At 59.0% G+C, this 13514-nt stretch overlaps 1 protein-coding gene across 3 annotated transcripts in view; it reads left to right on the top strand.

Moving 5' to 3' along the window:
- The window catches only part of PXN (paxillin), a 45740-nt gene extending 32589 nt beyond the window's left edge, over window positions 1-13151 (top strand). The window contains exons 2-12 of one of the 3 annotated variants that reach the window (XM_007448179.1): window positions 931-1157; window positions 1449-1564; window positions 1965-2101; window positions 2196-2397; window positions 3233-3368; window positions 8283-8384; window positions 8642-8812; window positions 8934-9107; window positions 9669-9750; window positions 9891-10039; window positions 12061-13151. In XM_007448179.1, coding sequence (XP_007448241.1) covers window positions 931-1157; window positions 1449-1564; window positions 1965-2101; window positions 2196-2397; window positions 3233-3368; window positions 8283-8384; window positions 8642-8812; window positions 8934-9107; window positions 9669-9750; window positions 9891-10039; window positions 12061-12327 — 1763 coding nt within the window. In that variant the 3' untranslated portion in view covers window positions 12328-13151. Of the gene's footprint in view, window positions 1-930; window positions 1158-1448; window positions 1565-1964; window positions 2102-2195; window positions 2398-3232; window positions 3369-8282; window positions 8385-8641; window positions 8813-8933; window positions 9108-9668; window positions 9751-9890; window positions 10040-10829; window positions 11097-12060 lie in introns of those variants that run through there. The other 2 variants (XM_007448181.1, XM_007448180.1) reach the window with 2 other exon arrangements.
- The last annotated feature ends 363 nt before the right edge of the window (window positions 13152-13514 follow it).

Below are 13514 nucleotides of genomic sequence, written 5' to 3'. Positions count from 1 at the left end.
AGGAATGAGGGCATGGCATGTAGGGCCAGGCTGTGGGGCCGTTGAGGGTCCCAGGAGGGCAGGATCAGCAGCTCCTGCCCCCACCCCTCCAGCTGTACCCTTCTTGTCTGGGGTCTGGGGACATGCAGGGCCCCCTGCGGGCTGCCTAGTGCCAGGGTAGTGGAAGCTTGCATTTGAGGGCTGATTCGGCTCCCTTGCTGCTGTTAAAAGCAGAATAGTGGGGCCCTGGAGCCTCTGGGGCCAGGCTGCTTGCCAGGCTTCCGCAGAAACAGCCTACAGAGCAGTCCTGCCCCTCTCTGCTGACAGGGGCGGGGTGTGGGGGGGCGGGAACGCTGCACCAGCTGTGTCCCTCACACTCCTCACAGCAGCCCGGAGACTCAGGGAGGAGCTTGGAGCCTGAGGTTCGACTTCTACCTGGTCAGGAGGGCGGGTACCACCCCAGGGGCCCCTCCAGGCTGGGGGCTGAGCCGGCTTAAGCTCTTGGAAATTAAGTGGGACCTGGCAGTGCCCAGGCCCCTCCCCGTGACGTGGGGCCCCTCCCGCCCGTTCTCTCCGCCTTGCCCTGCGGAGTCAGAGTGCGGGTTCCAGGCAGGTACTTCTGACTCCCAGCCGGCCAGCCAGCCAGCTGCACAGCCCTGTCGGAAGGGAATGCAGGTGCCCGGCTCCCAGAGGTAGGAGAGCCCTCAGGGCGGCCCCAGGAACCTCCAGAGCACCTTCTGCGTGGCTGGGGAGAAGAGCTTTGGGAGCTGTCCTTAGCCAGGCTGGTCTGGGCTGGTACCTTCCTGACCTGAAGCTAGTCATTTATCCCATGGGCGGGGCAGGTGCTCAGAAGTCATTAACTCTTGGGTGTAGGCAGGGAGGGCGCTGCCACTGGAGACTTAGTCCCCAGGATCCATTTTCTTACCCGCTCCCCGTGCCTTCTCTCTGCAGACGCCCTGCTGGCAGACTTGGAGTCCACGACCTCCCACATCTCCAAACGGCCTGTGTTCTTGTCTGAGGAGACCCCCTACTCGTACCCAACAGGAAACCACACATACCAGGAGATTGCCGTGCCACCCCCTGTCCCTCCACCCCCGTCCAGCGAGGCCCTCAATGGCACGGTCCTTGACCCCTTAGACCAGTGGCAGCCCAGCACCTCCCGATTCATCCACCAGCAGGTAAGGTGGGGACAGGGCCTCGGAAGTCAGCTTCAGGGCACAAGGAGCTTGTCTGGCAGTGGCTCGGAGAGCTAGCGATCAGGGAAGTAGGGAGAAGAGGCAGGAAGCGTCTGGCTCTCCCCACCCACCGCCGCCACATGAGGGGGCAGTGACCAAGTGTTAATCACCTGTCTCCTGGTCAGAGTGTGGAAACTCCCTGGTGAGACTGGCTGTGAGCAGGAGCCTTCCGGGGGTGACTCTGGCTGTTCCTTTTCCTCCCCGGGGAGGCTCTGAGCACTGTCCTTCCTGCAGCCTCCATCCCCGTCCCCCGTGTACGGCTCCAGTGCTAAAACTTCCAGTGCCTCCAACCCCCAGGACGGCGTCGGCCTTCCGTGTCCCCGAGCCGGCGAGGAAGAGCACGTGTACAGGTACTGCCCAGCCCCCCCCCCCTGCTTGGGAATCCTGTGCATCGGCGGGCAGAGGCCACTGAGGCCAGGGACAGACATGGCACAGCGCTGGAGGGGAGGGGGATTCTGCCTCAAGGGTCACTGGGTTAGACGGCAGAAGGCCTCTCAACTGGCCCGGTGGCCTTACCTGCCATCACCATGCAGCAGCTGGGCTGGCTCTCACATCGCCCTGCGTTGAGGAAGGTTCAAGAACTGAAGCAAGACTTCCTTCCTCCCCTCTTCTTGCCACATCACTTCCCCACTCTCCGTCCTCTGGCTGGTGGAGACGCTGTATCCCCTCTGCCTTATTCTCCTTGAGGATTTGGGGGCCGCCAGAGCTGGGGAGCGTCTCTCACCGAGGTCTTCCCTTTGCCTCTCAAAGCTTCCCCAACAAGCAGAAGTCGGCTGAGCCTTCACCCACTGTCATGAGCTCCTCCTTGGGCAGCAACCTTTCTGAACTCGACCGCCTGCTGCTGGAGCTGAACGCCGTGCAGCATAACCCCCCAGGCTACCCTGCAGGTAGGACTAGGTCAGGCCCACCAGGCCCATCTGCTGGCCTCTGGATCCCTGCAGGGCTCAGGGCTGAGCAGCTTTTCTCTTTCCTTCTCCCAAGATGAGGCCAACTCAAGCCCCCCACTGCCTGGGGCTCTGAGCCCCCACTACGGCATCCCGGAGAATAACAGCCCGCTGGGGGGCAAAGTTGGGCCACTGACCAAAGAGAAGCCCAAGCGGAACGGAGGCCGGGGCCTGGAGGACGTGCGGCCCAGTGTGGAGAGTCTCTTGGATGAGCTGGAGAGCTCTGTGCCCAGCCCCGTGTGAGTCTCCACTGGGCCCTCCCAGGCAGAGGAAGGTCTCGCCCAGCCTGTCCCATGCTCCAGAGTCTGCCGTCTCATCCCCAGTGTCACCTGTTCCCTCTGAAGTGCCTGTTGTTTGCCAAGCCCTGCATCAGGCCTTGGGGTATGGTGACGAGTCACGCAGACACCATGCCTGCCTTCAACGAGCCACTATCCATCAGGAAGGACAGACACTGTGCACGCTGAGGGCACCTGTAGCCCAGCAGCTGTCAGCACAGGCTTTGGAGCCACACAGTAGGGTTCACATCTTGGCTGTGCACTTACTAAGTGTTGTCTCTCAAGCCTTTGTCTTCCCATCTGTAGAATGGGATAAGGGGAAATGGGATAAGGGGGATAAGACCACCTACCTCAGTAGGGGTGAGACCCAATAACACACGTAAAGCACGTGCACACAGGACCCATGGTAAGTGTCTACCGAGTCTTAGCTCTCCTTGGTGTTACTGTGTTGTTGGAACAACCTCACATGTATGTGCAGTGTTGTGGAGGATACACAGGATGCTGGGGCTTGTTGAACGGGCAGGCTTGGACTTGGTCTTCTTGGAAAGAAGTGCCATTTGAGCTGACCTTGCCTCTCTCCCATCAGCTCACCTCAGTGCTCTGTCTTGCTGGCTGACAGCAGCGCCTCCCAACGATGTGTCCCCAGGAGAGACTGGGAACTGGTGGGCTTCCCTAGGGTTGGGAGTGGCAGGACCCCAGTGTCAGAGCTGAGTTGTTGATCCCCTGGGGAGGGGAGGGACATGCTGGGGGTGCACGGGCTGGCCTCTGGGGTCCCCGCTGATGCCATGCCTGCATGCAGCCCCGCCATCACTGTGAACCAGGGCGAGATGAGCAGCCCCCAGCGAGTCACCTCCAGCCAGCAGCAGACACGCATCTCCGCCTCTTCTGCCACCAGGGAGCTGGACGAGCTGATGGCCTCGCTGTCGGATTTTAAGGTGCCCTGAGGTCCCTCTTCCGTGCCCTGGCCCCTCAGAACCCCCATCCTTCCCCTCCTGTACCTCAGCATGAGTAGCTGGAACTTGGCCCCTGCGTGTTTGGGTGCCTCTCCCTGAGCCTGGGACCCTGCAGGCAGTGCCCTGGCCTTGCCAGGATATGGGGGAGGGAGGGCCAGGGCGGCCACGTGGGGACTGAGCTGCCTCTCAGCCTGTGAAGACAGGACGTGCTCAGCAGGACATTCCTTCTTCCCTGGGTGCTCTCAGCTCCCAGCCACCCAGGCGAGGGATCAGGAGGCTGGGACAAAGGACCCTGTGTCGATGGCTGCTCTTGGTAGGGGAGGGGGTGCTCTGCTGGGCCTTGTGGGATCCTGTGCCGAGAGGTCATTTGCCCTGGAGCCCCATCTCCCACGCTGGCTGGCTGTCCTCAACACATCCTTTCTTTCTGCCTCTGGCTCCTGAATCCACAGGCCTCTTTCTCCGTCCTCCTTCCATCCTCCACGGGCCTCTGAGTCCCCACAAGTTCTCTCTGGGAAACCTCACCCGTCAGGCTACTGGGCCAGTCCTGCATGAGGCGCCCTATCTCCTCCCCAGGCCTGCCAGACCCGAGATGTTTTATTTAGAGGATGCAGTGCTTTGATGGGGACTGATGGTGACTGAACTCGCCAACAGTTGCTGACTCCACCCTTCCGCAGGGGCATGACTTAGGGAATCGGAGGAGGGGAGCCGGCTCTTGGCCCCACTGGTGCCTCCAAGCCTCCCTTCGGCTGGGGTTTCACGGGGTGGGGGGGATGGGAGCGGCCTGGGCTTGTGGCCCTCATGTGCCAGTGGTTCTGAGTGGCCACCGTCAGGAGCAAGTACACTGGACTCAGGAGTTGGCCCGAGGGAGCCCTGCCCCAGCACCCTTTAGGCTGTGCTGCTTTTCTGAGATCCCTTGAGAAGCTGCGCTGGTTCTCACTGTGCCCCTGGAGTAAGGTCTCGGGGGATGTAGGAGAGCTGGGATTGTCTGGGAGAGACAGAGCCGAGAACTGCCTGTGGCTGTCTGTTCCTTGATTGGTGCCTGGGCTGACCTCCCCGTGACCCACCTCACCTTAGCTTTTTCTCCCTCGTCTGTACTTGGATTGGCGGGGGGCAGTGCCCGACAGGCATGGCTCAGAGGCTGCTTTCTGCTGCCTGGGTTTGATGGGAGCCAGGGATATGAAGCCCAGGAAAACCTTTCTGGGGGCTGGGTCTTCTTCCAGGGCCAGTCCTCATGCCTCAGCTTCGCCACCACCTTGGTCTTGTCAGTGTAGATGGTCTTGTCAGTGTAGACGGGGACTCGCAGAGCCCTGAGGCCCAGCCTGCCCCTTGCAGTGGGCTTCCTTCCTCATCTCTCCCAACTCTCTCTCCTCTCCCCTCTGTCTTTTGTCTTTCTCCTCCAGACCAGCTCCTCTGCTGTGGCCTTGAGCTCCCCAAGGCTGCTGCCCAGCTCAGCTCCATCCCCACACCATATACTTTCTCCTCCTCCTGGGCCCTATGTATTCCTGCCACCCCCTAGGAAACCCTCCCCTCGAGGCCACGGCCACACCCTGGAGGTCCTCTGCCCTGAGGACAGTGTGGCCCCCAGCTGGCTTGATTTGACTGGCCTTGGGGAGATGCCTGACACCCCCAACTCAAGGTCTCCCTCCACGGAGAGTTCTCTGGGGCCACTGGGTGCAGAGAGCCAGGCTCGCCTTTGGAGGGACCCACCAAACGCGAGCCTGGTGAGTGAGCTCTCCAGGGTGCCTCCCGGCCACGCTCTACCCCACGCTGGGTGCACAGGTCCCCAGGAGGCTGGGCAACCCCAAGTGCTGTCGGCCAACGCTTTGTGCCCAGGAGAGGCCGTGGCTGCCACATGGGAGTGGCCGTGGGCTCTGGAGGCGCTTAGGCCTGAGTCCCTCCGGGGAGCTACGCCCAGCTTCCAGGAAGTAATCGAGCCAGCCGCCATGGCCGTGGACCGTCAGGCTATCTTACCGGATACCTGGAGTCTCACGAAGGCACGTGGACAGCAGGAGGAGAGGGCAAGGCCAGAGCCAGGGGAGCCAGAGAGCAGATGCCATGCCCCAGTTGAGGAGGAGCAGTTAGGTGGAGAGACGGCCACGGGGGGCAGCCTGGTCAGGCCAGCCCAGGGACCCAAGACCCCCAGGAGGCCAGAGGGCACCACCGAAGCCGCTGCAGAGGCCAGGAGGGAACGGCCAGAACTTCCACAGGCTGTGGTTGTGGACACACCCAACACCACGGAGAGGATTTCCACCTCTGGCCAGGCAGGCGTGAGCTCGCACGGCTGCTAGGCATGGCCCCGGCAGGCCGCACGTGGACCACGCCTGGCTAATTGCATGCAGCCTCCCACTCTGCGCATGTTTGCTTGGGCAGCCGATTCCGAGATGCCGTGGCCTGAGACCCTGACAACCAGCCCTGGGCAGTGGGCTCTGTGGGGCCGGCGGAGCTCCCTGGGCCCTTAGTGGCACCCTGCCTCTTGCTTGATTAAGGCTTTTTACTTCAGATGAGCTTCCCCTGACATCCTGATGGGATGTGTGTGGAATGGTGAAAAGCATGGGCTTGGGAACCAGATAGAACTGAATACAAACCACGCCTCCAACACTTGCTCCCTGGGTGACCTTGGGCAACGCCCGCACCAGCCTCAGTTTTCTCTTCTTTAAAATGAGGGTAATAGACCATTTCCCCCAGAGCTGTCCAGAGGATTAAATGAAGTAATGCCTGGAAGGTGCTTAGAAAGAACATAGCACATGGTCCCCAATAAGCCGTGGCTGACGTTAACAGTTATTATTCGCTTCTTGATTAAAATTTTAGGCCCTTTTCAAAAACAAAGTAAAATAAAACAACAACAAAAATAACCAAACCAGGACTTCCCTGGCAGTCCAGTGGTTAAGACTCCACGCTCCCAGTGCAGGGGGCACGGGTTTGATCCCTGGTCAGGAAACTAAGATCCCGCATGACACACAGCGTGGCCAAAAAATAATAATAATAACCAAACTGCTAGAAACAAGTAGGTTATAATGTAAACAAGGAAAAAAAAAACCTGGTTGAAGGATTTACTGTAAGGAAAGACCACATTTTTTCTACTACAAATCAAAAAAAGGAAGGGAGGGAGGGAGGAAGGGAAATTCTTATGCCCTTTCAAGAATGTCCACTTACATTCTTTCAAATAATTCTTGTAATAACCCTGTAAGGCAGCTGAGAAAATACCGTTACCCCATTTCAAGGATGGAGAAGCTGAGGCCCTGGAAGTGAAGTGTCTTACCCAAGGTCAGGGCTGACTTGGAGCCTGCTCTGCCCCCTGCCTCCACCCTAGCTCAGCTTGGCTCTTCTCTGGTGGTTTGGTCCTGCCCACCCTTCCTGGGGGCTCTTGAGTGTGGACTGAGCAGCATCTGCTGAGCCCAGAGTGGCCTGTGACAGCTTCCCTCCCCCACCCCCCAGATCCGCTCCATGATCAGAAGGAGCCGGGAGACCGGCCACGCTCACCCCATGTCCCGGGAGCCCTCCCCTCGTCGCCGGCTGGACCCCGCCACCCTGAGCAGGACCCCATCCCAGGAGCGGCTCATCGCGGAGCTGCAGGGTCGGCTGGGCATCCAGCCGGAGGTGGAGGAGGCCGTGGGGGCCGCGGGGGCCTCTGCCCAGGACTGGCTGACCGAGGGCGTTGTCATCACTGTGCAGCCGTGTGGGAGGCGGGCTAGGGGGCAGCTGGTAGAGAAGGTAGTGAGTAGCTGCCCAGGGCTGGGCCAGGGCGGAGGTCCTCCAGTTCTTCCCCAGCAGCGGCCAGATGGGAAGTTTGGCATGTGTGGGGGGGTCCTGCATCCCATGGCCTTGTGAGGCCAGCCTCACTCTTGGTGTCAGAGTGGGAGGGCCCCAGGGAGCCCCTACTTGCTGAGCTGATGTTTCCTCCGCCGTGGCCTTCATCTCTCTCCCTCTCTTCTTCCTCCCAGGTTGTCTTCCCTCCTGGCTCTCCCATTCCCCTGAGAAGGACCTTCTCTGTTCTGCCTCCTCCTCCTCCTCCCGGCCCTTTGCTCCAGCATCGCAAAGACGCCTCGGCCAGCAGCTCTTCTCCCCGGCCCAGCCCGCCCACCTCCTCCACCCTGGGGCCCTCGGCTCTTCCTCGAGGTCCCCCCGGGCTCCAGAGTGCTGGGGCGGGGCCACGGGAAGACGGTGTGCAGGGCCCCACCCCGCCCACTCCTGCGCCCCACTCTGTGAGGTCCATGGGCTGCCAGACGGACGAGGACCCACTCTTCCCCCCGATGCAGGCAGGCCTCCCGGGGCCCTGACACCAGCCCTACCTGTCCCCGTCCTTATGCTCAAGTGGTGTTCCCACTCTGCACACATGCACATCCCCTCTGTTCCTCCATCCAGAAGCCCTGCATGGTACCATGGTCCTTCCTGAGACCTGGCTTTGACCCTGGACCCTCGCTTAACCTGATATCCACGCTCTCACCCCCGAGACATCAGCTGCCCTCTTTCTTCCCCGTGGGGCCTCCCCTCTGCCTGCCCCTTCCTGCTGCCCCTCGGTCCTGCCCCAGGCTCCATCTGAGGAAGCCATTCCCAGAAGGAAAACCAAAACCTATTCCCCCGCTTCAGCCCCAGACCCAGTACCTGGTGAGGCCTCCTTGCTCTCCAGCCCCATCACCTCCCTTCCCTAAGTCCTGCACCTTTTGGTTGGCTTACCTCTCTCTCCCTCTTCATCTCTCCCTGGGCCTCTCTCTCGTGGTTGTTTTTCTCTAGACTTTTTCTCCTGATTTTGGTACTGCTAGTAGGGAAAAAAAAATCCATCCTTTCATTTCATCCTAAAGTCCTTTTTGTGAAATGGTCCGATGACAAGGTCTCTTATTCTTTCTTCCTTAATTAAGAAAAAAGAAATTCTTATTCTTGTTTCCTCCCCTATCTAAGATCCAGGGCCTGGAACAAAGAGCGGACGGAGAGCTGTGCTGGGCGGCCGGCTGGCCTCCGAACGCCAGCCAGAGCAGCCCTGAAGGGCAGGACGAGGGAGGGGTCAGTGCCAAGGCTGGGGCTCAATGTGCTGCTTGCCATGTGTTCCCAGGGCTCGGTCAGGCCCACCGTGAGCCCCTCTGACACCAGAATGTCTTGCAGATGCCACTCCCACCTTGAGGGCTTCTGAAGCCCCTGGAGGGGCTGCACTTCCTGCCTCCTTCAGTCCATCTGTCTAGGAGAGGGGAGAGCCCCTGGTGCTGCGAACCTCATCCCCAAGGCCCAGATGTCCTCACCTGCCCTCTCCCCTCTCTCCACAGTTCATGGCCCAGGGGAAGACAGGGAGCAGCTCTCCCCCGGGAGGGCCCCCAAAGCCTGGGAGCCAGCTTGACAGCATGCTGGGGAGCCTGCAGTCTGACCTGAACAAACTGGGGGTCGCCACGGTCGCCAAGGGGGTCTGCGGGGCCTGCAAGAAACCCATCGCGGGGCAGGTGATAATGGGGTGGGTGGGGCAGGGGAGGGAGCGGTAGGTGGGCACGGGACCTTGGCTTCTCTGGGAGGGTGCTTTGTGGCAGACCTGTGTCCTGAACCGTATCCTGCCTCTCTCCTCAGGTCGTGACCGCCATGGGGAAGACGTGGCACCCAGAGCACTTCGTCTGCACCCACTGCCAGGAGGAGATCGGATCCCGGAACTTCTTTGAGCGGGATGGACAGCCCTACTGTGAAAAGGACTATCACAACCTCTTCTCTCCGCGCTGCTACTACTGCAACGGGCCCATCCTGGATGTGAGTTCCTGGGTGCAGGTGGTGCCACCTGAGGCTCAGAGAGGTCACATTACATGGCCGAGCTCACACAGCTTGGAAACTGGGATTCACACTCAGGCCGGATGCATGGCCCGTCCTAATGCACATTAAGCAGTGCTACCTCTCATCCCCGATTCCCTTCTGCTGAGCCTCCCAGAGATTAGGAGCCCTGCCCAGGTAAATGGAGTGAAGTGAGGGCTCCCTCACTCTCCTGCTGTGTGATGCGAGGGCAACATCTAGCCTCTCTGAGCCTGAGTTTCTTCCCTTGTAAAATGGGAGTCACAATAGAACCTATGATCTCAACTGCACATGAGGATTAAAGGAGACAGAGTGTGCCTGCCATATCACATCCTTCAGTAAGTCAGAATTCTCAGTGGTATTCAGAGCACAGTTGGGAGAGACCCCCATCTTGGGAGTGTTATACTCTTTCCTTTGCTGGGGCTGGGGGTGGGGTGGAAGGACGGCCTTACCTGTAGGTCTCAACTGTGGGATCTGTCCAGTGGGGCAGCCGCTCAGCTCTGGTCCCACACTTTGCTTTCACAGAAAGTGGTGACAGCCCTTGACCGGACGTGGCACCCCGAGCACTTCTTCTGTGCCCAGTGTGGAGCCTTCTTCGGGCCTGAAGGTACTGAGCGGTACCATCTCACTCGCTGTCACCTGGAGCATTGGGGAGGCGGGGGCATGGTGGGAGACCTTGCTGAGGCTGGAGTCAGGGTGGCTCCTCCTCTGGAGGCCTCATCTGCCCCCCACACCCCCCCTCCTCAGGATTCCACGAGAAAGACGGCAAGGCCTACTGCCGGAAGGATTACTTTGACATGTTCGCCCCCAAGTGTGGCGGCTGCGCCCGAGCCATCCTGGAGAACTACATCTCGGCCCTTAACACCCTGTGGCATCCTGAGTGCTTTGTGTGTCGGGTAAGGGGCCCCCAGCCCTCCTCTGGAGGGGGCCGGGAGCGAGCAGTGGGGAGAGAAGGGCCTACCTCACTGTACTTTCTGAATCTGATTTACAGGCCCTGTTTGGGGGTATTAATGAGGTGAGAAGGCAGGGGGTACACTCCTTCAAGTCCAGTAGGTCCTGGGCCAGGGCTCGTACTGAGGCTGGCAGAAACCAAGAGCAAGGTGGTCCTGTGCAGCAGCCCTGAGACGGGTCATGTTCGGGAGAAGGGTGTGTGAGAGTGAAATGAGATAATGCAAACATTTAGCAGCCTCAGCAGAAATGGGCAATGGTTTCCAGACTGCATTCTGGGGGGTAATGTCCCCCAGATGTTATTAGAGATCCAGTAAGTGTCCCCTGATCAAATAAGTTTGGGAAACTGTTCATTGCCAGACTTCTCAGAGCCTTTAATACCTAAGCATGCCTTTGGATCTCCAAATGGGAATCTAGGATGCAGAGTTTGACCCTGGAACCCTTTTCTCGACACCAGGGTTTCTGGGCACACCGTTAAGCCACCTACTGAAGTGCCCAGGCGTAAGACCCGTGTCTGAATTCAGGCAGTGCAACTTAGCAGTGGCAAGTCAAGGTCATTGGGAGACTTCAATAAGCGTTTAGCACCACACTTGGCACGTAGAGGATGCTCAGCAAGGGGGAATCGTTTCGAGTGTGATGACCCTGACGGTCTCCTGCCCATCACCTGGGAGCTGCCTCAGCCCCCAGCCCCAGCCTGAGCCCCCTGCCCCCCCTGCCCCACCCCTCTTCTGTCTCCAGGAATGCTTCACACCATTTGTCAACGGCAGCTTCTTCGAGCACGACGGGCAGCCCTACTGTGAGGTGCACTACCACGAGCGGCGGGGCTCGCTGTGCTCTGGCTGCCAGAAGCCCATCACGGGCCGCTGCATCACTGCCATGGCCAAGAAGTTCCACCCGGAGCACTTTGTCTGTGCCTTCTGCCTCAAGCAGCTCAACAAGGGCACCTTCAAGGAGCAGAACGACAAGCCTTACTGTCAGAACTGCTTTGTCAAGCTCTTCTGCTAGGCGCGCTCATCCCTTCCTCTGCCCCGCTTCCCGGCCCAGCCTCCCAACTGCTACTGTGACCCAGAGGCCTCGCTTAGGGGTGAAGGGGCAAACCCGACTGAAACTGGAACCACGTCCTTGGCTGGTGCAGGATGGCAAGAGGGTCCTGAGGGGTCCCGCCTGCTTTTCTTAGCCCCTGCCAGAGCCTCTGGGCCTCCTTCCTCCTCCTGCAGCCGAGCAGTGGGGAGAGAAGGGCCTACCTCACTGTACTTTCTGAATCTGATTTACAGGCCCTGTTTGGGGGTATTAATGAGGTGAGAAGGCAGGGGGTACACTCCTTCAAGTCCAGTAGGTCCTGGGCCAGGGCTCGTACTGAGGCTGGCAGAAACCAAGAGCAAGGTGGTCCTGTGCAGCAGCCCTGAGACGGGTCATGTTCGGGAGAAGGGTGTGTGAGAGTGAAATGAGATAATGCAAACATTTAGCAGCCTCAGCAGAAATGGGCAATGGTTTCCAGACTGCATTCTGGGGGGTAATGTCCCCCAGATGTTATTAGAGATCCAGTAAGTGTCCCCTGATCAAATAAGTTTGGGAAACTGTTCATTGCCAGACTTCTCAGAGCCTTTAATACCTAAGCATGCCTTTGGATCTCCAAATGGGAATCTAGGATGCAGAGTTTGACCCTGGAACCCTTTTCTCGACACCAGGGTTTCTGGGCACACCGTTAAGCCACCTACTGAAGTGCCCAGGCGTAAGACCCGTGTCTGAATTCAGGCAGTGCAACTTAGCAGTGGCAAGTCAAGGTCATTGGGAGACTTCAATAAGCGTTTAGCACCACACTTGGCACGTAGAGGATGCTCAGCAAGGGGGAATCGTTTCGAGTGTGATGACCCTGACGGTCTCCTGCCCATCACCTGGGAGCTGCCTCAGCCCCCAGCCCCAGCCTGAGCCCCCTGCCCCCCCTGCCCCACCCCTCTTCTGTCTCCAGGAATGCTTCACACCATTTGTCAACGGCAGCTTCTTCGAGCACGACGGGCAGCCCTACTGTGAGGTGCACTACCACGAGCGGCGGGGCTCGCTGTGCTCTGGCTGCCAGAAGCCCATCACGGGCCGCTGCATCACTGCCATGGCCAAGAAGTTCCACCCGGAGCACTTTGTCTGTGCCTTCTGCCTCAAGCAGCTCAACAAGGGCACCTTCAAGGAGCAGAACGACAAGCCTTACTGTCAGAACTGCTTTGTCAAGCTCTTCTGCTAGGCGCGCTCATCCCTTCCTCTGCCCCGCTTCCCGGCCCAGCCTCCCAACTGCTACTGTGACCCAGAGGCCTCGCTTAGGGGTGAAGGGGCAAACCCGACTGAAACTGGAACCACGTCCTTGGCTGGTGCAGGATGGCAAGAGGGTCCTGAGGGGTCCCGCCTGCTTTTCTTAGCCCCTGCCAGAGCCTCTGGGCCTCCTTCCTCCTCCTGCAGCTCCCCCCAGGCTGCCAGCTCTTCACCCTCCCCAGAGGCAGAGGCTGGAGTGCTCCACCTGTGTCCCCACGAACCCGCCTGGCCAGGCCAGCACCCCACACTGGAGCCATCTCTCACTCATATTTCGGCAGTGGAGCTGGGGGTGGGGGTGGGGAGGGCAGGCAGGGTCACGTGGGGGCCTCTTTTCATCCATATCCCCACCCCACAACCTGATTTTCCTTGTTCTGAGAGTATTGGGGGACAGCAGCTCCCTCCAGACAATGCCAGCATCCACCCATCCATCCATCCATCCAAGGGTGGAAGTGTCCAAGGGGCCACGGAAGATTCCTTGTGCGCCTCCTGCCCTTCCAGTCTCCCCAGGCCTGGGCAGCTGCCCCCCAACCCCTGAAACTTCTCTGGTTCTACTGAGAATGGCCTCTCCAGCAATAATGTTTTATAATCACTTCCTCCTTCTCCAGGGATGGTGTGAGGTGGGGTTTCGCCCTGTGCCTGGACACTGTACCAACTTTGATAGATTTCTACACTGAGGTTTGAATTCATATCGTCTGAGTTGCTTTTACTTCTCTATACAAAAATGATTTTGAAGAGATTTTAAAGACGTCTCCTTTTGTACCTTTCCCCCGTGTGCACTGCCACTGTCCTGTCTATGCCACGGTGGCTCTGGTATATGGGGTTTGCCTTGTACTAAGGGCTTGGAGGGGGTGAAGCAATTTGTATTTTATTTTTTCTTAGCACAAGCAGGTGAACTGGGAGCAGCTCTGTGACTGCCCTTCTTTAACTTCACGGCTCACAAGGACTGTTTTTTATAAACTGCTGTATTTTGAAACCCCTTCCTTACTATCCAGGCCAGCAAGCTCTTCACTGAAACCGGCCTTAAGTGTGTCTTGCCCTTGGGGGCCTAGAATTCCAAACCTCATCCGTCCTGTTCCTGAGGGAGGAGAAGGGGGAAGTTCACTTTGGGGGTGCTGTTTCCTA

Source organism: Lipotes vexillifer, unplaced genomic scaffold (assembly GCF_000442215.2).
Source record: "Lipotes vexillifer unplaced genomic scaffold, Lipotes_vexillifer_v1.1 scaffold236, whole genome shotgun sequence".
NCBI classification, from domain to species: Eukaryota; Metazoa; Chordata; class Mammalia; order Artiodactyla; family Lipotidae; genus Lipotes; species Lipotes vexillifer.
This window is presented reverse-complemented; position numbering and strand designations above follow the sequence as displayed.